The 25,292-nt window shown below is 41.5% G+C and overlaps 1 protein-coding gene across 5 annotated transcripts; it reads left to right on the top strand.

Moving 5' to 3' along the window:
* The first annotated feature begins 211 nt into the window (after positions 1-211).
* LOC136980228 (uncharacterized) lies at positions 212-23,099 on the top strand. 5 transcript variants are annotated; one of them, XM_067276330.1, is made up of 3 exons: positions 212-402; positions 20,457-21,799; positions 22,578-23,099. In XM_067276330.1, exons 2-3 carry the CDS (start codon positions 20,471-20,473, stop codon positions 22,899-22,901), a joined length of 1,653 nt encoding a protein of 550 aa, XP_067132431.1. In that variant the 5' UTR covers positions 212-402; positions 20,457-20,470; the 3' UTR covers positions 22,902-23,099. The 5 variants fall into 5 exon arrangements, with proteins under 5 accessions (XP_067132431.1, XP_067132440.1, XP_067132448.1 ...); XM_067276339.1 differs by lacking the exon at positions 212-402 and adding an exon at positions 439-806; XM_067276347.1 differs by lacking the exon at positions 212-402 and adding an exon at positions 1,807-2,227.
* Positions 23,100-25,292: the final 2,193 nt, after the last annotated feature.

Genomic DNA, 25,292 nt, shown 5'->3' with positions numbered 1-25,292 from the left:
AATTGTAATTTACTCACGAGCAAACAGGCAAATTTACGTATCGAACGTGTCGAAAATTCTATCGAGAAACCGTAGAAAATAATAAATAATTTAGCGATTTCGTCATTACAGTTATACGAAGAAGGAAGATTAAAAGTGAAAGCTTTAAAACGGAAGGACTGCGTATAAAATTAATTAAATGGAAATTTCTACATATATAAAAAAAAAGAAGAAATAGAGGTAGAGGAGGAGACTACCCAAAGCATTTTCAAACCGTGGATACACCAACCGAAGCGCCCCGCGTGCAGCTACACCGTAATCTAACAGTATTGATCTCGTCTGTCTGTTAACGAAGCCCCGAAAGTCAAAGGCAAACCTCTAGATCTAAGGATTTATTCTACGAAACACACACCTAACGAGATGGTGAGTGATGGCAAACGTTTCTTACGTGACGTTTCTTAACGTATAATTCGATAACAACGAGAGGGGAGGGAGAGTTTAATAGACGACGGACGATTCGGGTATGTAGAAAGCGAAATTATAAATACGTCGTTACGGTGGCGCAGGTTCGATAGCAGATAATCGGATCGGAGGATAATTGTGGGATGAATGTTACGTCGAAACCATTCACGTTATTCGTCTGGTTGCTACGTCGACCAAGCGCCGCACACAGACATCGCGGGTCAATGAGATGTTAACATTTGTTGTGACGCCCAATCTAGGTCACTTATCTCTGAGGAAACGTGTTCGACACTGTTTATTTAGCCATAGCAACTTGCTTTTTCGGTTTCCATAATTCCGTACGGATGATATTTTAAACGGGATGTGTAAGTAACTTTTATCTTACGTAAGCATATAATTTTATAGCCTATTTAATGCGCGTAGCGTAGCCAGATCGACGTAACACCTGCCTTCATCACGCCCGCTGCAGGTGGTAATACGGCACGTACCGGAATTACAAAAGGAATTCCAGTGTTTTTTTTAAGCGTAAAACGCCATCTTCTTCGCCTTTAACGCTTTGGCTGCCCGTCGACCGTGTTAGGAAGACTAAATCGGGAATTTAACAGGAGATAAGTGGTTCGATCCATCGGCGATTTCCTCAATTGAAGTGTGGCTATCGTCTGTTTCATCTGATCAATCGTCTGAAATCTAAGAGAAACAAACCTTATCGAGTCAGACGGTCTCGTGTGCCATTCACAAATCGCTTCACCCATTGAACCGACGTTATCGATCGTCGGAAAGGTTGTAAGAATGGAACGAAACTTCTTACTCCGTCGCCGTCAAAATACAAAGAGGAGTAGATGTTTATCGCATTTTCTCCGGCGAATATCTAATTATTATCGTCTATCCTCCAAAGAAATCGCTTTATTCTATCTGTTACCGTTGCTTCTTCTTCTGTTCCGACAATTACCTAACCTCTCGATAATGTACAGTACACTACCTCGAATTCAAAATTTACCTCTACGCCTACTCGTGTGTTTTACACCAGTTCGAACGGGATTCGTTTCTTACAAACATCAGAGCTTAGAAAATAAATTACGTACAATATTTCACCGTTTTCTCCCCTCCGAGTCCTACGCCCGCGCGGGTAGAGGGTGAGGAATTTGTTTTTAGTAAAATGTGTCGTCGAAGATTCGCTCAACAGATGGAAGCACTTTCGTGGAGGTATATAGCATCCGTATGAAAATTGCCGTTGTTATCTGTAATTCTTCCGCCAAGAACGTTTTAAAACGAAGAAAATGTGCTTAAGCGAGAGTAGGAAAACAAAAAATGTAAAAAATCGTTGGTAATCCTTTTAGGATAACCGAATTTTCAGGGTGGTGTGTGTAACGTGTAATATGTAAGAAAGCAACACGCGACGAAAGCTAGCGACTCTTATCTGTACCTGCAATATGGCTACCCGTATACATACTGCAGTAGTGTATATTAAATATCCCAGCTTAAAACCCGGAAATGCTGGAATAAGTGTTGCTTTATCCGGAATTTTGTCGTATCGAGGTAACGACTACGCAAACTTAATAACGATGACATCAATAGGAAGTTTCGATAAAGGAAAGTCGGTTTCATCCTGTTTAAAAGCGAGATAATTAATAATAAAAGGAAGTAAAAATCAGTAAAAGTAAAATGCGGGCATTAATGGAGGCGAGATGGTTCGCAAACCTGGCGCCAGATGGCGTAATCCGAGTTCAAGGTCATTCGTCGTCCCGGGCTTAAATACTACTCGCTCCGAGGGAGGATCAAAAATGTGGTAATCCGCTTTTTATACGCAACAATATACTATTTTATTGCGCTTTAATTGTAATAATTTTTACTTATCGATGCAAAATTCTGGTTTCCCTCTTAGAGTAATAATAATTAATGGTGCAAAACGCTTTGATGATACAAAAAACAAGAAAAGAAATTATTCTGTCTCTATTATGAAATTGTAAAAAGGTAGTTTTATGTATCGAAATTTTGAAACATTTAATAGTTTCGACGAGATGCGATACGCGATAACGTCATTTTTACGTACACGGTAACCGTATTGTTGTGGAACAAAGGGGACGTAGACGAGTACACTACTTCTCGTGTGCGGAACCATTGTTATTAGTTGTGTTTACACAGCTCAATTATGTTCTTTTTTTAAACTCTGGTGTTCTTTCCGATGCCGACACCAGATGGCGATGCAGCATTTTCCAGTATGGTGACCTTCTTCGTATCTCCGGTCAGACGGGGGAGTGCTTTTTTTTGGAAGCTCCTTCGCACAGAGATTAGAGAAAGTAATACGGATTCTAAGCTGTACCCCAGAGACACGTGACGGCGACGAGTTAAATTGTTCCACCCGACGCGCTTGGTTTGCCTCAAATTGCAGCGAGACCGTGACCGAAAGGGACCACCCAGACGTGGCGGCTCGACCTCTGACCTTCGAAGTCCATCGGCTGACAATAACGCCAGATTTCCTCCCCGCGTCGATCTCGAATAATCGCATTTTACTGTTCGGTCTCACGTCCTTTCGGTAATCTTCAATTTGTTTTAAAGAAAGGCACCGGACACCTGACCATACAAACTGCAAATGCTATACATCCGACACACTCCTCCCTTCGTGTCTATGCAAACATTCACTCGACGAAGATGGACATCGCTTATAATGCCACCGGAACCCCAGGATTCCGGATTCCTTCTTATATAAACAAGTACACAAGCGTCCGGTGTATGCATGTGTTGTTTAAACATGATCTTGCAAACGATTACTGCTTTGCAATGCAGACAGACGTACACATATTTTAAATGCGCGTAACCGAGAACCGAACTTGTACTTTGCGTCGGATATGGAGACTTAAACTCGTGTTTGCTTGTTTATATCAGCATAGAATTAGGTTAGGTAAGTATAACCTAATTTTGTTCTACAACTGTGATCAAACCTGATCCGGTTTGTTTCAAACGAAAATCCGTTTTTGAACAATTAAATTTTCTATAATGTAGCCAATGCAAATACCGATACACGCGTTAGTCTTTCGTTTTTTTCGGCTTTTGCAGAAGAAAAATCTGAGCAAATAAAGAGAACGCTGTTGTAATTAACTAAATATGGTTTAAAACGTGATTATCCTTAGATAATGGGGGCGAAGAGTGTAAAATTATTCTGCCGCAATACAAATGAACGTGGGAGTTAAATCCCTCACCTTTCGTATTTTTGACAAATAAACACAGGAAATTACAAAGCCTTCTCCGTACCACGTGACCCAGATAGATGGAAAGCATAACCTTGAGCCGCCCCGACCTTTGAAGATGATTTAATTTTCCGAGAAAGTGCTGCAGCGAGAACAGTTGCAGTATTGATCACAAGGGACATCTTGTTGCACTCGCTGTTGATTCTCCGCGTCGAGATTTATTAACTCTTCAACGCAAAGTGTTTATTGGAAATTACTAAACATAATCTGGGAAAATATACTCGATGACTTTCTCCAATATGGGAATGAATGATACTAGACATTTTCTCGTCGAATAACTTCTAATTATATTCCAAATATGACATTTTTATCGAGAAAACGAGCAGTTTCTTAAAGAATTTGCGTTTATTTTTATTTTTCTGCGGTCTACACTTTATTTCCTCTGTTAATGCACAAATACAGAAGTATTGGTGTGGGATCGGTGATATTTCTAACGCGATTTTAATAGAAATCGCAAAACGGGGAGGATCCTTCATACAAAATTAACACTGTTGGCGATGCTGAAGCGTTATCTAATGATCTGTTAGGATTAATCCTTCGTGTATAATTTTTCAATACTTAATAAAAGTACTCATCCATAAATAACTACTTCGGGACTGGATAAAATAAGATAGTGCTTGCTGGTAATTCTTCGAGACTAAAGAAAACAAAATAAATCTCTGCAGATAACATTTCAAGGTTTTCTAGACGATTCAGTCCTTTACAACTAATCCCGAAAGAATATCTAATGCAGGATAATCTTAAGAGGATGTAAAGGCTAGACATCGTAGATTAACCTCTTAAAAGTAAATATCCCCGAATTAAAACGGGGCAATTCATCACGATAAACCCTCTAAGATGGACAGATAATCTACAAAGACGGGAGAGTTTTCGTGGATAACCTTTGAAGGAAAACCATTATGTAGACAACTCTCTAAGACGGCTTAATCTTTTTCCTTTAATCCTTCTGTGATAATTCAACAACATCACTTAAAGTGAGATAACCTTGTGTACGTGGAATATGGAATAACACTTCAAACACATCTCCAATAGTTATATTTTCAGCATTCGATACTAAAACACACCTCGATCTACACGCAGATAAGTAAATATTTTAAGTTCTCTCGCCTCCAATAGTGTCGTAGGTGTTAAGCTTTCCCTACTTGTATTCATTTGCTATTCATAGACCATTAAAATGATAAAAATTTAATAAATGTAATTTTATAATCGTCAACGGAGGGGAGGAAGGTCTTTTTTTTAAAGAAGGGATTAAGCTTAAAATAGGAACCAACGCAAAGATGAACGGCAACGCATTTAATACAGTTTTTAAATTTTTAATTGGCAAAAAAGCATTTAGTAGTTAAGCAATCTTCATCCAATAACTCGTAACGATGTTGAAAGCAGATAGGGGGAAATCCTCGGCTTTTTGATATGCGTAACGTGTGGAACGATGTCCAATTAAGGAGTCAAACGTTGGCTTTTCGATGAGGAAACCGCGTTTACACTTCATCGACTTCTGTACAACTGTGTAGATTTATATACAGTCGCGGCTTTAGATATACGCTACGTATACTTTTTTCGGCTGGCTTCCGGTTCGCAACTTTGCAGACAGAAAAATAACTTTAGCCAAGACGGGAATAAACGCGCTCGTCTTTCTGTACCAGGCCTGTCTGGTGTGAAAAAACACAAGAGAAAAAATAATACATATGCAATACGCAACAGTTTGCAAACTGTTCTAACGCGAGCGTTTCGTTACGCCAGTGCTCGAGTATCGATCACAAGGGACGTCTTGTTACACTAGCGTGGAGATTTATTAACTCTTCGTAACGTATTACGTTGAGAATTAGCAAGAAAAATGTATAAACAAACGCTATTTAAGTGGCTTTTCTGCGCCAACGACAGACATTTCGACTACTCCGCTCTTCGGGCGAGTAGACGTAACTACCAGAGCTTAATCGATACATTAACTTTGTTGATTTTTTATGTTTAGCTCTACTTTGCTAATTAGCTAACCTGCGAGCCAACGGTTTGAATTTATTAGCGATAAAAATGTCAAAAATGAGTCCGTTTTGGGAAAATTTAGAGGTCCCGAAGAATGATTTATGCAAAAGAACGGAAGACCAAATAAATAAACGACGCGAAGAGAGCGGTAGATAAAGCAACGAATTAGATAAGGAAAAAAGCGGATGACCGTTAGGCAATGTTAAAAAAATGCGGATAATAAAATAGCAAAAAACGGATAATTGGCACGTAATGATGGAATCGGAAATTCGGTAGAAGAAAGTTACGAAAAACCGAGCGTAACCGAATGGACTTCTGTCACGAATGTCGTATTTATGCAAAATAAAAACGTTTGCGAGAATTAAGTGGGTCGAATTTTTTCGGCAAGAACTGGCATTCGTGATAACTTAGCCCCACGCACTTAGGTCTACGATGCCAGACATCGATGTATCGATATTATCGGATGCGTACAGGTGCAAAATATCTGGTTAGACCGAGTGTCAGTTGCTCTATCGCACCTGTACCCATCCGATTACATTAATGCATTCTTCGGGACCTTTTAAATTTCCAGTTTTTCTTTTTATTTTTATTTGTTCGACGAGTAAATTAGTCGACCCGCTTTACAAATTTCCATTTTAAATTTCCTCTCTTTGTCAAAATAAATACCGAATCCGGTACAATAAATTACCGTGAATTTCTTACCTCTTCGTGAATTACCGTGAACTAAGGAACGAATATATAAGAAATATATTCGTTCCTTAGTTTACGAGTAAATTGTTTAAACTGTATTTTGCAAAGTGTCGAATGTTTGAAAGTTTTGCTTTGTATCGCCGGGAAGTGTGCAGAAAGGAACATTTATTTCTGTTTTGCATAAGTTATCCGTGGACGATTTTAAATGAAAACCGTTTTTTAAATCCGAGAGAACTTGCCAAAGATGCCACAAAGAGAAAAAAAGTGCAATTTTTTGCGTTCTCGGTGCGTTTTTAAGCGCCGTAAACTTTTACACGGCTTCAATCTGTACATAAAGCGATTTATAGTTCCTCTCGATCGAGCCACCTGCATTAATTTCGATAGGGTATTGCATCTTTTAAGAGTTTAAGGCTGCGGCAGAAAGATTATTATGAACGTGCGTGATGTTTTATGCAGTTTTAGTGCGTTTTGTACTGGCCATTTTTTTCTGGTCTCGCTGGTAGAAAGCCGGATGAGTCTAGAACCAGTTTTCGGATAGACGAAAACCAAGTGGAATTTCTTATGTCTTTACTTATGTATTAAAACGACGCGATGACCTCCGACCCCGTAAACGACTGCTAGAATGTATCTTCCGAAACAAGACGTCGACAACTCACTTAGCATTATGATAAAATGTTAAAAGATAATCATCGGGGAACTCCCCTTTTATTTGCTTTTAATCGGTTGCTGGAGAGGAGGAGACCAGATTTAAATAGTCGCAACTCAATTAAAGGATCCTGGAAGATAAATCGAACGCTTTCTTTTATTTATTTATGTTTTGAAATAGTCGTAGTCAGGTATCAGATTTTCGATGGGTAGACAAAGACATATTTGCCGTCCCCGAAGAAAGAAAATGGAAGATGGAGTGGTCAGAGAGGAACAGAAGCGCAGTTAGTCGAGTAATTCGCATTTTTTCCGGTCCGGGGAGGGTTGGCATTCGACTCGCCAGCTTTGTCACAGCCGAGTCGAAAGGTATGCGACTAACATTTTGTGTCGGAGGCACAATGGCGGGAGACTTAAAGACCCAAAGGAAAAGGCGGAGAGGGTGGTGATTTACAGTAATCATAAAACCGGCAGAAAGAATTTATATAACGTTTCGACTTTCCAGCGGACCACCTACGGCCTCTCCTTCGCTCGAAAAAAGTTCTTCCACCCTTTCCAAAAACCGAGAATACGCTCCAAATTCCTACTTTTTCCCACTTTGACGTAATTTCCGACGTTCCTACTCGACATTTGCGTGAAGGGGGCAGAAGAGCGCAGCCACGCGCATTATACGCTTCCGAGTGGTCACTTGTGTTCAAGGACGACTCTGTTCGTGTTCCGAGTCTGCCGTCTGTCTGCATTTCCCGTTAATGTTATAAATACTCTGTTCGGTCAGCCATCGCGCTACGCTTTTATTTCTGGCAACGCGGTGCCCTCATCGTCTTGAAAATCTGCCAGAAAGATCCTCCTCTTCAGACGAACGATATTAGCGGACCATTCTGTCAAAAATAGCCTTTCTTTCAAGAAGCCGACTGACATTGAAGAGCGGTTGTGAAAAGAGACGCTCGAATAATTCGCCAGTGTAGTATTCTGCATCCCTCCTTTAATTAATAACGCCATTTAATAAGTAGGGGTTGGAGCGTGTCGTTGGCCACGCGTGGAGTCGCAGGTGTCTTTGTTAATGAAATCGCACACTATAATCGTGAAATTACGAGAGCGTGACGAATAGTTTCTCGTCACGAGCCTCTCGTGACCGCGGATGGAGCGAGAGGAAAAAAAGGCTCTTTCTACCTCCGAAGTATCATTAAGTGCCGAGTGGGAGGAGCGGCCTCGTCATTCCCTATTGTGACATTCGCTCGTGCTGTCCAAATACAAATAAAAGAACAGGCGGCCCGTGACCGATATCCGAAAGTCGTTTTCTCGTTTGACCTTTAATAACTCTTAAAGTAAATTTAGCCCAATTCTTATCGTTTGCAGACCCGAATTTGGAAGACTCTCTTCTAGATAAAACGACTCCCAGAACACTACACCCTACTCTTAGCCTCCGTGCACTGATTTGACAGGTCAGATGCGAATGTAAGAGCTATAGGCTATCTATTACACTTAGCATTTGTCTATTATTACACTGTGAAAGCTAGGAAACAACCTCAAATATGGCTTGTAAAAGCTGCTTTAACTAAAATCTCCCCAGCTGAAATTATAAACGAGCTTGCATAATGTTAAAACTTCACTTGAGCATAAAGTTACGCCTCGCTGAAACGTTACACAAATTACAGAATACTTTTCCGATATATCAATTAAAAAGAAGAACATAGTTGTCGTGAAGATTTAATTACTTATAAAGCTTCGCGACTGTATAAAAAAAACCTCAAAACGGTAAAATTAGGTAATTATTACACTCAGAATGGAGTTTTTAACTAAACTGTCTCCCGTTTTAGGGGCATTAATGTTAAATTACGCGTTTAAAGCCCGATCGGACGAATATATTCACTAAAAACTTTTTAAAAAAGACCAAATTGTCAAGTTTATAAACTATAAAATGATTTAAAATTCGAGTATTTAAAACTTAAGTGTATCAGTCGATCTAAGCTACAAAATAAATCAAACTTCTCCAGTTTAAAGACGAAAAACGGCACATGTCATGATACCTATCGCATATATGACTAATTAAAAGGCCGCTTTAAAAAACCTCTCAAGCACCATCTGAACACTAACCAATGAAAATACTACCAAAAAAAAATGCATTGGCGAAAATGCCAAACAGTTGAACGACTAAAAAACAACTGCAAATATTACACATTTGATTTTAAAAAAAGTATATAAAATGAATCATACCTTGCATAATTTGATAGTTTAAATATTGCAAAACATCACTGCAAGTACCTCATAATACGAGCAATTACACCCGAAAACTGACCAATCAAAAAGCTATAAAATTGTAATGCGACCATCTAAAAAGCTACAAAAATCTCGTGCGTAACTGCAAACAATTTGCGAATGTAATCCGAATTTTGCTGACTTTTTCGAATGCTAAACATCGCGTATTAGCTAAACAAACTGTTAAATTTCGTTACTTAGAAAGAAGAAATGTCGATGGTGTGGGAGCCTACCACGAAATTCCGTAGGTTTTTCTAGAAGTAGCGTGTTAACAAGTCGGTCGTTAAGGAGGAAACAGTTACGAACATCTCGTTTATAATCTATAATTACCGAACAAAGAGCGAATTTGAATCGTAAAGTGTCTTTATTGATCGAGAAGAGTTTGTCATCTTGTAAGAGAGAAAAGCACGAACGAGAGTCGTAAACCGCGCTGTAAAACAAAACTAACCTTTTACCGAGTTGCCTATTATCCCTCCAGCGTATGTTCTGTAACCGGTTACCCATTATGCGTTCCCTTACGAGCGAAAAATGGCTAAATATGGAAATAAATCGGACATAAAATGAGTAGATTACTCTGAAAACTCCTTTCTCCGTTCGCGATTTAGCGATTTTCTCGCAAAGTCGACAGATCCGAATGTTCGCTCCCTTCTAAGTAACAATAGTTATGATCGGAAACTTGCCAATAACAGTTAAATACGAATATAATCCGGATTTAAAATATGTTAAATTTCCTTCTATAGTCGCGATTTAGCGATTTAGTTACCAGAATTTACGGAGAAGAACTCATCCCCCCAGCACATTTTCCTGTAACAGATTACCATTATATATGCCCCGTCGTGGGTAAAAAATGGTTAAATATGGAAATAAATCGGGTGTGAAGTGAATAAATTATACAAGTGACTCCTTAAACTCCCCTTCGAGTAGCGATTTAACGAATTTTTTACAAAAGTGGCAAGGTCCTATTGTGAAAAATTTACCCCTCAAGTAAAATGTTCAGTTACTGTTATATATGTGCATACCTTACGAGCATAAGCAGTTATATATAGAAACAAACAGAACATAGAACAAGCAGCTTAGCATCTTAAACTTTCTCTTGTGCGATATACACTATGCGGATTTTTTCACTAAAGTGGCAAGGTTAGATCTATACTAGTGTTCATACCTCTAGCAATGTTACATAACTGGTTATCATTATACTATATACAACCATTTTACGCTCGTAAATAGTTAAAAATAGAAATAAACGTGACGTAGAATAAAACGATTACTCTTAAAACTACTCTGTAAAACGCAGTTTAAGGATTTCCTTCTTTTTTTCATAAAAATGGCGATATTCTGTAGTGAAGTGTTCATGCCCCAACAGTATTATACTATATTTATCCATTTTACAGCATAAAATAGTCAAATAAAGAATAAATGTGGTATGGAATGTGTATATTGCTTTTAAATGCCTGGCTGGATTTGCGATTCGGCGATTTTCTCGCAATAATCTGCAGCAAAATGTTGGAGAGTGGTAGTGGCCGACCCAGTTTACCGACGATTTATGCGTTAATGTGAAAGAGAACAAACACAAGAAATCTCCCAGGAACTAATTACCTAACGGAGGATCAAAATTAATCTTGTAAGTTACAACCGTCCAGCGACTGTCCAATAATAAACCCTTTTTATCGCAGTTGTTAAGATGTGCAGGAATGTAGAGAACCCACCTGCGCACAAGCGGTATGCGCGCCATTCTGAATGAATAGGGGCCTCTCGAATGACGTAATCGGAGGAGAGGTCAGACAGATGCCAGACGAAGAGGGTCAGGTGAGAGTCGAGCCGCCTCTTTCCTTACAATTGTTGGTTGGGTATAGGTCCGACATCGTCTAGAAAAGTGCAGAAAAAAAATAATAGTCTCGCTCGATTTACACGAAACTTTCATTTGGAATAGAGGGATTTCTGTCGTCAATGAACGTGCTAAAATGTGTATATTCGAGGGTCCTGGCGCGGAGTTTTTGCACCACCCGAAACGGGGCAACTCCAAATACTTTGGTGAATCCTTCCATTGTTGTCGGGAGCTTCGACTCATTGTTCGAAAAAATCTACTCGTTCATTCGCTATTCGATAATTTTAGAACATAAAAACGGTCTTCTCCTTCACTGAATTGCTTTCCTTTCAGTGTTTTATTTAACAATTCGTTTTTCAAACGTAAATTCGTAAAAACGCGCGAAAACATCCGCAAAAATTTCTACATCAGTTCACACGCTTGATTTATGGGACATTAAGTCGCTAGTACGAAAGTGCATGGAGTAACGCTAGCGCTTTACGTATTGTTACGAGCATTTTGCACGTTACTCGAAACGAAATATACTTTATGCAGAACAGAAAAGTTTTATTTTCGGGATGGCCAACTGCGTCCGACCTAACGAAAAAATTGAATTAATCAAAGACGAGAAAAAACTAATGGTAAGACAATGCAAGGACGTGTCCAGATGTCTGTAGGCATAAATACACTTCGTCTAACTTCGTGAGAAAAATTATTTATGCAGAATATATCACTTTCTTTCGCTCTTCTTCACTTTTTTCACCTTAGTAAGCGTTGCGAGAGAGTGGAAATCGCTTTAAAGTTGATGGAATTTCTCGAATTTTAATAGAATGTGCCGAAATTTCGGCCGGATACGGTCTCGTCGGCTTTCACTCGTGCATGCCTAAACGGCATTACGATTATCAACAGATCTACAGAACATAGTTTCTGTGCTTAAGTGTCATTGCATTCGAGCGTTTTTGTAATCTTGCACCATCCGACTATAAATCAAGATTTCAAAAACTGAAAAACATTATAATCTACTTAATAATTCCATCTCTAAATTGAAAGTATAACGTCGAACGACAGATATCTTGATCGTAATCGATACTCCTCCCTCCTCGACCATTGACAGTTTACGACGGGGGGGATCTTAGGCCACGAGCGAACGACCCCGTTTCGAGTCGGAATTGGCGGTCCTATCGATCTAGCCGGATTGACGAATGTCCTTCGATCGTAAATTCTCGATAATATCCGAAAAACTTGCCCAGGATTGGAAATTTTTTTTGTGTGTTCTTTGTTGGCACGCGCATCGAGAGGCGGAGCGTGCGGTGCCAATAAACTTGTTGGCTTCTTGCACGCCGTTTCGGGTGGACAGCGCCGAATTTCGTTATGGACCGGCAAAGATATCTTCGCAGAAGTCGGCTAATTGCTCGACCAAAGAGCCTATTTACCGTTCATTCTTCCGACCGACTGCATCTGGACACAGGTGTTCTCGCCTATATCTTCCGAGGACAACGTCCTCGGACCGTTCCACCTCCACCAAATATCGAAATTTGCCACCCTATCTTTCCCTTTATCTCTATACGCATTCTTAGAATTCCCGGTTACAAATGACTTTGGCACTCTACGTTACATTCTTAGAACTACTGTAGAATTCTCGGAATTGTTCTTCTAGAAGCTTTCGACTAAAATACTCTAGAGGAATGGTCATTTACATGGATGACACAATAGCATCTTCTGAAAAATTCCAAGTAGTTAAATGGAAATGATCTAGATTTTGATTTCGCGGAAAAATGATCCGATATTCTTCCAAAATTTGCCATTATTTCCTTGCTTGGACTTAATTTATTAAACCGTACTTATTACAGAAATCCGCACAATGCTGAATCAGAGTAGATACGAGTATGTTGATATCCTGGATTTTTCTTTATCTTAATTTTATGGAAAAACATTTTAGTATCCCTCAATCCGTACGCAGTTGAACTCGACCGATTCCATTCAGAAGTTGCCCGAATTTTACGAGACATTTCGACAGAATGGGAACTGTACGAGCTTCTATAGAAAAAGATCTAATTCTGCATCATCGATAGCAAGATTTTGGCACTAAATAATCTAAAAGTTCTATAATCGCGTGGCCGATCGAAATGTTTCGTTAAGTGTAATTTTGACGTGGTATCAAAGGAAAAGTTTCTTCTAGAGGGCGTCACGACTTCTAAAAATTGCCACTTCTCTGCGCTGTAGAGTTTACACTCCAAAAATAATGCTAATCCCGTTTTTCCGTGAATTAATTCCTGTAGAAACGAAGTTAATTTAAAATTTGCAAGCGTTGCATCCGTACCTGGAAGCAATATTGCATTTTCGATCATCGGAGGTAATGGGGTTCGGGTGCGAACGTGGGTTCGTTCGACTCGGCTAAACCCGGGTAGGACGAGGAGTGATGATCCATTGGCAAGAGGCCGCGTGCTGCCGAGTTAAGTGAAAATTTAACAATTAGCAGAAAGTATCGCGTAATAGAGCATAAAAAGGACGAAAGTGCAGGTGCGCTCGACCGTGGGCGATTCGTGTCCGCCATGATAATTAAGGGAATCACGACGCTCTTTTCCGTCTTTCTGCCACTGAATTTGGACTTGTTTATCCCCGGACACACGTGTTGTTGGCACATCGCCGCATCAGCGGTTGCCGTGGCAACGCCGCCCTTGCCCGACCTTGAAACTTCTATTGATCTAATGGGGTTAGACGTTGTTGCCCGGGTCGGCGTCGCCCGGCAACCGGAGATGAGCGGTGCAGGAAGCAACCATCTACGTTCGAATTCTCCTGCCCGGGATGTCCACGACGTGCATCGACACGTGTATCCGTTCGAACCCTCCGACCGCTTCTACACTCCGAAGAAAACGTAAATAAGAGCGACGAAACATATAAATTCCTTCTACTTTAAGGGGGGGGGGCTCAAGGGCAGACTCTAACCGTGGCCGCCAGCGCACGATTGAGAAGAGAAACTCAACTTCGGCCTCCTTTTTTCCGATCCACGGAATTTAAACCTTAATAACTGGGTAAAAGAAAAAAAAGGCCGTAACCGCGAAATAGTAACAATTTCACACGTCATTAATAACGAACTCGATAACGTATGAATTAGTTAAGCCAAGCGAAGTGATGGTGTAAACAATAGGCACTGTGGATAATAGCTGGTGGAGGGAGAGGGGTGGATAATGTATTAAAGCACTATTCTTCTCGTATAATGTGCCTGACCTTAACTGAGCTTGTGAGACACCCCCGGGCGTTTCTCTACGGATTCTCTTTACGAGATTCGTCTTTCTGCTGCTACAACTTTCTTCGAACGACTAATTAATCCTCGGGGATGTACTAGCCTAGTAAATAGAAAAATGCAGCATTTCTTGTTACAGATTTCGATACTTTCTACAATAATCTTTGCCTCGAGAGGATATGGATTCTTTGGTGCCTTCCAAAGTAATCAGCTCTTTCGATACTTTCTAGAATATACAGATTCTTCGACTATTGTAACACAATACTTACTTCGAGAGAGAGTGGATGTAAGCAAAACCTGCTACCTCAATTTGGTCTAGCAATTTCCATATACATCCGCCCTCTGTTGAAGCAGAGACAGCGATTGCCTTCCAGAAACAGGTTCAAATGAGATCGACATCCAGAATTTTATAGAGACGTAATGTAAACGAATTAAGTTAGCATCTCGCCAACACTATCTTGCCAATTATCAATTATGCTAAAGTTTCGACAACTGTCGCAGCAGCGCCCATGCGATTAAGCAAAGGGTCTTTAGCTACGAATAGATAACTGAAGATAAGGAGCCATCATTATTCATGGCTCGACTAACCGGTCGCCTTCTACCTATACCGTCTGTCCGTCTTGATCGATCGAAAACGTTGTGATCGATCAAATATCGAAGCGAAAATCGATCGAGTGCGAGCACGCGGTTAAATCAGACCTGTTAAAAACTCAATGACGACGACCTTTTGTTTTGTCACTCTGTAATCAGCCAGTATTCATGCTTTAGGCAAAAACAAATAGTTTGTTTTTCACTCGCTATCTAAGCATTTCACTCTGAATAAGATCTATGAAAGCCCCTTGATGAGATATTAACTTTTTCTTCTCCTTCAATAAGAAAATCTCTCCTCTGACAACTGATTCTTCCACTTTCATCTACCCCGATTCATCAGATAAGAATACACAGAATTTCTTAAATTGGCATACGTATCGTCATATGGGGCGATGATCTGAAGATGATTCTGACAAACAAAATCTTCAACATTGACTTTTTTCAACGATGTGAGACGAAGATCTTATCTACCGAAAACAATTATTGAATTTTTAATTTGATACATGTTTGAAGAAGAGCCGTGCAAAATGAAATTTGATTCGACAAGCAGTTTTAAAGTGGGATGCATTTCGAGAACCTTGAATCTAAACTTTTAATTTTGTCCACGCCAATGAAATTTTTTGCAAAAACAGGCAACACAAAGTTATCAAATATTTAAGTTTTTGGCGGAATGAGTAGAAAATTTGTAGCAGAACGAGCAAATATCCGATCGGAATTGAAGAAGTTTTTCTTAATAGAATGCGCAGTTTGGTTAGAAAACGTAACCGATGCAATGTAGAAAGACGGTCGTAAATATATTTTTAATCGCAAATTGCATTCCTTTGAGCATCTTAATAGGTTTTAGCCTGCAAAAATTCTCCGTTTAAACGCAATAAACAAAATAAATTTCTGCAAAATATGATTCGATAATCGAGAAAGCGCATTTGCTATGCAACAAAATTCGTTTGGAAGCCGAAATTTTGCAGGGTGCATATTTATAAAGATTTTTCTCGAGCACACTGAGATCGCACGTAAGCGAGAGGGGACGAACCAGATTTTTGCGAACAGGGCCGATTTTTGACACCTGCAGGAATATTTAAAGTATGTCGATAAAAAGTAGAAAACTTTTTAAGATGCAGAGGTATGGTTAATTAGATGGAACACGATTTAGTAAGAGGAGCGAGTCACTTGCATGACTAAGATCGTGATTGGAAAATTAACTAATCGGCCCTCACCCCGAATATATATTCTACAGTTAAGGAGACATTACTCGGCAAGAATTATTTTGTTATGAGTTTGAGGTGGAGTTGCAGGTGTCTGGAAAGGTGGATCACACTCTTCCGAAACGTCACGTTCCGAGTGGAAAACCCGTTTGTCGATGTAATCTGTCTCGAACTCTCGAATATCGGGGGTCTAGCGAAGGATCGGCATTTTTTATTATTTTTTTTTTTTAGATTAATTTCGACCCTCAGATATCGAAATTGCTGCGTTCGACATTCTTGGGGTAACTAGCGAGATGATAAATTAGCAAACGTCACTACGTCTGACGACTTAATCGAGAGTCGAGCCATCGAAAAATTTCGCTAGTGACAAATCGCCGGAGCGAAGCGAGCATACTCGACAAGCTGCAGAACGTGCAGAAAATCCCGTTCGATAATGGCGCAACATCCGAACTATAGGTTAAAGACCAGGTGTTTGGCCCAGACTAGGCCAAGAATCCGGTCTTTAGCCGACCGGGTCTGGGAGTTCGAATCTCGAAAAGCTCCGACACAACACGGGCGCGTTCGGAACGTATTCGGTGGCTAAACTCGTATTTACTCGTTCGAAACTAACGATTTCCAGATCCAAATGGCCGAATCGTCTTTCCAAAAAAAACCTGCACTTTTCTAATTTGTTGGCGTTTTTGGAAGAACACAGAGAACTCGTTCAGACTTCCATCAACTGGTGTAGATAATTATTTGTTCGCTTTCTCTTAAACGTCCGTTTACAGGAACGCATCCGAATCCGTTCATTCATGTTTCTCGGAGCATTCGATAATCGATTAGCCAATACATAATACTGGCATCGGCGTGTTTTTTAAAAATGCATTAAACAAAGCCCATCCCGTCCGTTTACGTTTTTAAAACGGTAAATGTCCGAATAATATGGGCTGGCAAACACCAGATACGCGAAGCGGTATTAATAAAAGCTTTCGGGCTTCGTACGGACATAAAGGCTAATGGAAGAAGAAGCGGCAAATAGTGTCAATCGCACTACCGACTCGTCACTTATCGCGCGCTTAATATCACCCTCCGACTTCTGTAAACTAGATATGACGAATCCCACGTCCGATTAAAAGCGCATTGCCCAACCTCGACAGCTGGAAGAGCGAAATTCCAGAGGGGTACGCATACGATACGTCATGGAGTAGCGAACTGTGACCTTTATAGTCACGCGTGAGGAAATGAATCGTTAACTGTATTGTAGTGTCGACTTTCGTCCGTCCACACCTGTCGCTTCCCGCCTACGCCGCCGAGGTTTTCGGCGATTTAATTGGCGATCGATTCCGGTCGCCCGAGAAGAGGGGTCGAACGTAAGGAGAGAAAAATAAATAACGTTCAGCAACGCAACGAACGTCTGCGGTGGTCACCAGCCCGGTCGAGTTTAATGGGAACAAAACGTTCCCGGAAAAAGCGACGTAATCGGTTAATAGCGGATAATAAATAATTAATGCCGTCTCGTCGGATAATGAGCACTTTGGTAGTCGGCCGAAGTGTCGAGTGTTTAACGATCTACGAATCGTCGAATTCTTCCGCGAAACGGCACCCTTCTTTAATTAAAGAGTTTCGGATGACCGTGCCATACGATCCTCGAACCCGGTTCCCACCCACCTCCTCCATCCCGGATAATCGAGAGGCGTAATTAGCCGAAGCCCAGGTAGGGGTGGTCGAATGACGACGACGCCAAATCGGCCCACGTGGGGCGCTGCAGTCGTTGCGTAGAAGCTAGGCGCGGACGGTGCGTTCTACACGTGCTCGGGTTGCTAGGAGACGAGTCGACAGTCCAATGAGATGGAAGCGGCCGACGCGCTCGTTTAAGTAAGCGACGAGCGGTCTGCGCTTCTCCCATTAAACCCATCCACCCCGTGGCCGCCACATGACATTATGAGTGGATCCGGCGTCAACTTAATGGTGCCTCTGGACGGCTCCTACTCGACTCTTCGACCGGACAACGGTAAGAGCGTCTGTGTGTCTGCCCTAACTCCTCTTCGCTTACTTACGACTCTTATTTTCCGTCACCCGCAGCCTAATCCGCGTTTTTGCTCTTCTACTCGCAAAAATATAAGTAACGCGGGTGCGCCAGCGGACAACACTCGCTGCAAAGCGCGTATGCGTCGCGCCGCAAGTTTAATAACTATGTTACGAATATCATTAGTCGGACGTAGCGCGGTGGAAACTAGAAAGAGGGACTTTTTAATCGTAAAAGTTTATGCACGGTTTTCCGAATGGAAGTAGAGGGTAGCGCAGGGGAGGAGCATTCAATTGTACGTAGATAGGTGTCGGGGTGATTGACCTTTTCGCCGTCGGCCAAACTTTTCCGGCGCTCCGATTTTGGCGCCCGATGGCGCTAAAGCACGCTTTTTTGAAATATTTTTGCGAGGAATGCCACCTTTGCTCCATTCAGCCTCTCCGTCCACGTTTTGTCGGGTTTTTTTTTGCCGCTTCGGCTATTAAGAGCCAGAGAAAATTTAGGAACGGCGTCTGCTACTCCCGAAAAAGTGCAGGGGCTATTTTCTGCCAAGAAGCTCCCGGGTCTGACGTCACGGCGTACTTCCCCCGTTCGGAGCATGCGTCGACGGCTAATCCGGGTGAAGTGGAACGAAAAAATACATGGAGAACGTCGAGAGAGTAAAAGTTTAGTCGCCTTCTTTCGTGCGTTGTCGATGGTGCACGCAGCCTGGTTGCGCAATTGCCTCGGTCTGGGAACCATGTGCGCTTCTCCGCTGTTGCCAGGGCAGCTGACGGCGTGCGGAGAAGGAATGTAGAGGTGAGTGTGTTATTCTCTCGTCTACCTTAACCCAACTGTCCTATAACGCTGCGTATTGCCAGCCGGCGTAACGCGCGTCGAAGAGGTCATTGCGATGCAGGTGCGCGTCGCGCTCGCGCTGGGGGGAGATTGTGTATTCTTCGAGGTTAGCGCTAGTCCCGGGCATCTTTGTGCAACCGAGCGTAGGGTTTAGGTCATTGGATAGTTTTCTTTTCAGCCGTTCCCCTTTCCCCGCCGGATGGTATGCGGCGTTCCCTCCCGCCACGCACTCGTACTATGGTATTTACTCGAGCCAGTGACTTGGCTGCCATCCCTGGATCGCTACCCACACAAGACTTGGCTTGTTACTGATTCATTTCCGACCACTGTTTACTCCTGCCGCCTCGCTTAATTGCTTGCAGATTGTCACACGAGAATGACCCATCGGCCAGAAAATACCAGACGGTTAGACGTGTCGTTAATCGCCGACGCGTCGAGAAAGGCCCCGGGGCCCTTGGGTTGGAAAATTAGGGGTGTAACGAAAGTTTAGGGAATTACTCTTATACTATCGGAGTAAATATAGCAGCCGCGTATCGGGTACGGTCGAGCTTTACCGACAAATCCAAGGTCGTTTCGTCACGGCTGGACGCATTTCTCGAATTCCTCCGCTCTTCGACTATTGTTCCGAATAGTGTCGTCGATTATGCGTAGCCGTCGTATTTCCGAAGATGACGTCACGGTGTCGTCGTCGATCCCGGTACCTTCGCCCCTTCCGTTCGGAGATAATCCGCCTTGTCCTTTTATCTAACTCTTCCGGAGACAGAAGAGGATATCTCGTCGCAACGATCGTCTTCCCTGCCCGATTTGCCTAAGACGAAACGGCAACAAGTGTTACGTCACCGACGTTGGGATACGTCATTGTTTTCGGAGAAGAGAAACAAACGGTGACTCTCGATTTTAAAGAGGGAGTTTTCGTTTCCGAAGCAATTCGATCCCTTCGGAGTACAAAAAGGAATTGAGTGTGTGATGACGTAAGTGTCTGACGTCATAGGTAGCTATTCGATCGTCTATTGATTACGCTACTGTGACGTCATTGGCATTTTACTCAGCTGTCTCCGACGAGGACGAAACCACGATAAAAATAAACGAGAAAGTCCGAGGGGCCGTTGGTGTCCAGAGGGCAAGTAGGAACCAGTTGTCAGATGCCAGATGGTCTGTGATAGATGTTCCGAGTACATATCTGACGGGGCATCGCTACTTAACCGAAATCAATCATTTTTCTGGGTATTAACACTTTCCTTCGTATCTTAATCCCTCTGTTTACCTAGCGGGAGGCCCTTCAAACTTCTGGAAGACGTTTCTGTCTAGCCAGAGGTATGCAGCTAGTCAAAAATAACCCCTCACTCACTAATTAAAAAGACGGGTCATGATGGAAAAGCGGTACTCGACGTAAACTTTTAAGCATTTCGCTATTCGGCGTACCCTCGTTGTCGGATATGTTTATATTTAGAGTTAAATGTTGGTTTTTCTAATAAAATTGACCAAAAATGATTTCCAAACCGTCTTGTGTTCTTTTCAGGAAGCGCGGGGTCTATGTTGTCTATCAATCATCCCAACTACACTCTGTGCCGAAGCAGACACACTGCCAACGATCTTCTCGCCAACGACCCTCTGTTGCCTCTGAGTCCTTACTACTGGCCCAGTTACGCTTTTCCTCCATCCTGGTTCGGTTCCCTCAAACAGACGACGCCTACGATAGTTAACAGAGGTGAAACCAAGGAAAGAATACTCGAGAAGGAAATAGCCAGAGCGACTAGGAATGCGGAACCCAAGGAAGGTCTGACAGAGTCTCCTGTTGGACCGACAGTGAAAATAGAAGATAGAAGCCCAATCAAGTGTCGTGTCATTAATAAACCTCGCAGCTCCTCCGACAGCAGCATCACATGCGGTATCGGCAAAGTGCCCATGAATGGGCCAGAGGGCATGACAGCTACGACCGATCCGTGCGGCGAGCAGCACGTGTGGCTCGGTGAAAAGACTCGTCGTTCTTCTACCTCGCCCATTCAAATGACCGGTTCGGACTCGGCTAGGATTATCGGAAATTCCGGTAGTCTATTTCGCCCGCCTCCCGCCGTACCCGGAAGTTCGGACCACAATCGCATCTACCCCACATCTTCGTCGACGTCTACCTCTAGTGGCATCCATCTCTACCAAGCTCACGCTGCCAGTTTCTCCGGTTACTACCCGTATGGCCAAGGATCACCGTATTCTAGTCCACCCAGACAATACTTCAGTCCTTCCAAGTCCTTCGGCGTTCACACTCAGGGTCAAGGACACGGCGACACCACCAAGACTTCAAAAGTTCGCCGAAGCGCGGAAGAAACCATTTCGTCACCTAGACACACGAAAACATCGAGCTCCGAAGTCGGCAAGGAGCAGTCCCAACCGTCGGCATCCTATCGAGTTCCTACCGGAAAAGAGGGATCTCTCAAACACCGCATCTTACGTCCTCCTAGCATCCACATCGTAGAGCCACCCGCCGGTTTAGCGGGAGAGGCGCCTCTATCGGCGCCTCCCATTCAAAGACACAGGGAGGAACCCTCGGCCAAACTCCCGCGAGTGATCGCTCCCAACAATTCTCAACCGAAACCTCAACAGAGTAACTGGCAAGTTCGACGCCAGAACACATCGCCGTCCAATCCTCAATTGCAGTATCCCGTGTATTTCATGAAAGGCTCCATCATACAGTTAGCCAGCGGACAACTGAAGCAGGTGGAGAACTTGAGCACGGACGATTTCTTGCAAAGTGCCGAAGTCAGTGCGGATCTGCGCATCGATTCCAGTACCGTCATCAAGATAGAAAAGGCTCAGACGTCCGATTCGGTCAGCTTGAGTTTCTCCGTGGGACACAACGAAGTACAGGTAGGCAATCGGCTTAAACAAATTGAAGATCGCAACCAATTGGTTTCGGGGGGTCGTTGGTACTAATCCACCAACTAACGTGTCGAAACTATTTTTTCCATCCCGTTCGAACGAAAGGTCAGTTTCCGTATGTCGTGCCTTGCAGGACGGATCATCGAAATGCTCCATGTTGTTACATCGTAAACTCGAAAAGATTCTGTTTAAAAACTTTGCTTAAATAACAAAAAGCCCTCCTTTCAAAAAGTTAACTGCTTAGTTTGAGTGTGCAGCCCTGTCTAAAAAATGATTACTAGCCCATTCTACTAATCTTCAGATTTAAACTCGTATAATATTAAAACACCTTTTAAAAATTGTATTGTTTAACAATGGCAACTTTTCAATCTACGCGATTTTGCGTGTTGACTAGTGTTGAAAATGCGTAATACAGTTTTATCTTCGATGACTTTTAAGACATTATTTCCCTAACTATTTTGTCGTTTCCGTCGCTGTAAATTGGTAAAATACTCTATAATTTCGGATAAAACGCAGTACTTGTATTAACAAAACCACAGAACTTTTGCAAAATATCGAGAGTATCGATTTTATAATCGGTATATGCCTCCATCTGGTGGATAGTTTATAAATTATTTCGAAAAGGAATAGGACCTTAAAAATTACTTATTTGATGTAAAGTTAGGAGATTTAAAAATTAAATTAATTTATAATCGCGCATTGTCGATAGAAAAGAAAAGATTTCGAAGTATGCATTTATGTTAATATTAAGTTTTCGATGCCTTAGGTGACGGTGGAAGCGCCGGTGGAGCATCCCTTCTTTGTGTTCAATCAAGGATGGTCTTCCTGCGATCCCGAAAGATCCGGACAGAGATACGGCCTATCCTGTCACAAATTGTCTGTGGGTGACGTTTGCATCTCTCTAACGCATCGAGACGCCGCTACTACTCTGTCGAATCCTCAAAACAACGCCGGTAAGTCGCAGAGGCAACCCACGGAAGTGACCAAATTATCCGGTCCTCAGACGGCTTTCTCCAACCAAGCCAAGAGGAAAAGACGATGGTCTGCCCCCGATCATTTAGAACTACAGACGGACAAACCGAAATCTTAACTGCGTGTGTAGATACCGAATTGTACATTGCTGTATATAGCTGTGGCCATAGGAATGTTGCCATTCATCTTTGGTTGTACATCTTCACTTTTATATATATACAGTTCGTATACTTATCATGTAGTGTTCTTTTTCTTTTTTTATGAATTACTGTTGATCCGTTATAGAATGTCATGGAATTAAAGTGGTTTATTATTATGCCCTTTGTGTTTATTATTTTCACTTTTTACTGCCTTGTTATCAAATTTAGCTCTCTAATCGTCGGCCGTGGTAACATTTTTAAAAATATCTTGTAAACGGCAAAGCGAAGAAACTGCCAAACCACTTAGAAATAAGAAAACGCAGGTCGAATCGAGAAGCGTAACACCTGTGAGGTGCGACGTGACGATGATAACTTGGCTATAGACTTAGATATGAACTTTTTAAGAGAGTTATTCTTCGCAGAGAGTGACAATAAATAAGAGAATTATTTGCACGAGAAGATCGCGTCCTTGACAAAAGTTGCAACAACCGACGATTGAGTACTCAAACACTTGGGGTAGCGTATTGGAGAAAGAATAGCTTTAGTCAAGTGTTGACAAAGACTCCCAGGAGGTCCTCTTCCCGGAGAAGAGTTCCATTTAGGGAACAATGAAACCGTTCAAAGTTAGAAATTTCTAGAAGTAGCTACGTAGGAGTGATTTTTCTACTTATCTTTATGTCCAGTCGAACGAAACACTTCGACTCTGAGTGTGTGTCGAATATCAGCCGGTGGATAATTCGTAGTAATGGATACGTCTCGCTTATAAGTGGCTCCGTTCGTGTTACTATTTGGACGGAGATGGCCCAGAAGATAATGACCTAGACACAGTACTGAGCCCTTTACGTATGCAGGTGACAGCTCAAAATTACTTCTTGGTATTTTGCAATCTTCGAAAACTCTATCAGAAAGAGACGAAACCTCTTTCTCTCGTAAAACAGATCGTTCGAGGTACAGTACCTCGGCAATAGTCTTTTACCCATTAAATGGATTATTGCCATAAATATCGGATGGACAGAGCAAGCAAGCGGTGCAGAGTTACTGAGCGCTCTGCTACTAGATGCAATATGAAAAAACGTTACAACTGTAGCATACAAAGGTTTATTGTGGGGATTCCCTTCTTTCCAAGATTTTATTACATCTTAAGTGTTTTACCTCGATTTTAAATTCTTGCTGGAAGACGGTAATCATTAATCGAAGTTACACATCGACATGACAACAACTATTTGAATCCGATCTCGTTAGTGATACGTCTTTAGCAAAAAACAGAAGAAAAATAATTAATTCCGATATCAAGTTTACGTCTCACTTACACAAATTAACGGTCGAACGGTTTATGGTAATTTTTTTCCTACAAATCGCTCGCTGGCTGTCTTGAATCTTACTCTATCAAGTTCCAACTAGAGACACCCATAATGAGATTTACTAACGATAATTTAGTACTTTTAAATAAAAATTCCGACGTTTTATACAATATTTTGTTTTTAAAATTATCGCTAAGGATACAGTCGGATACAGTGATGATACAGTCGGAAAGCTTACATGAATTAAAAAAATAAAAATCCAAGTAATTTTTATAGAAGTGTGTGTGTATTAAATTCCAAAAAGGAAACATTATATCACACAAGTTACTTTTTGAAAAGTAAAAAACAACAATTATAAATAATTATCCGATAGGATGGCAATGACTGCTCCTGTGCGTGTAACCCACTATCGAGATCAGATTGGATCTATATTTTCTAGTAGCAGATCGATAGTTTTAAAGTAGAAAAGAGATAATGATTAGCACTATCTGACTGGTTTCTCGTTACGTCTTTTAAAACTTAATAAATGAGAGATCCTAATGAGAGGAGGTCATTCAATACGTAATCTTAAAAGCAGTAAACAGCAGTAAGTACAGTACAGTTTTTTTTTTGTAAGAATCTATACTGCTTCGAGTAAAAATTGTATGAGTGCTCGATGCACTCTTGTATAATTTTTACCACGTACAGTACCATCGGTTTTAACCGTGTATTGCATGGGTTAAAATTACATGAATGCACGGCGAGAAAATGCTATTTTTTAAGCATTACTTTTTCTCGTCTCCTTTTATTTTTATTTTTTACCGAGCCGTCACGAACCGGTCCTAACCAGCCTAAAGTAAGAGTTTTGATATTTATAGCCGCAGTGCTACCAAATTAAGATTCAAGTTGGTTCTTCATTCATTTTGTACGTTTTTGATATGAAATATATAAAAAAAAATTTGCTAGCAAAACGAGTAATAACTATTTTAAGTAATCCTAATTGTTAAATTTGATTATAAATAAAGAAACTACATACTACTATTATTGATAGAATCAAAAGCGTGATCCTTCTTAAACGGAGGACTATTT

This window comes from Centruroides vittatus, unplaced genomic scaffold, assembly GCF_030686945.1.
Source record: "Centruroides vittatus isolate TY-2023 unplaced genomic scaffold, ASM3068694v2 contig_1159, whole genome shotgun sequence".
In the NCBI taxonomy this organism is placed as follows: Eukaryota; Metazoa; Arthropoda; class Arachnida; order Scorpiones; family Buthidae; genus Centruroides; species Centruroides vittatus.
The sequence above is the reverse complement of the archived record's forward strand: the minus strand, read 5'-3'. Positions and strand labels throughout refer to the sequence as shown.

Bases quoted from the DNA above. Each gene is read 5' to 3' on its own strand.
- LOC136980228 (XM_067276325.1), top strand. From the start codon at position 18,016: ATGAGTGGATCCGGCGTCAACTTAATGGTGCCTCTGGACGGCTCCTAC. The intron at 18,086-20,456 runs GTAAGAGCGTCT...TGTTCTTTTCAG, and splicing joins GACTCTTCGACCGGACAACG to GAAGCGCGGGGTCTATGTTG. The intron at 21,800-22,577 runs GTAGGCAATCGG...TCGATGCCTTAG, and splicing joins TGGGACACAACGAAGTACAG to GTGACGGTGGAAGCGCCGGT.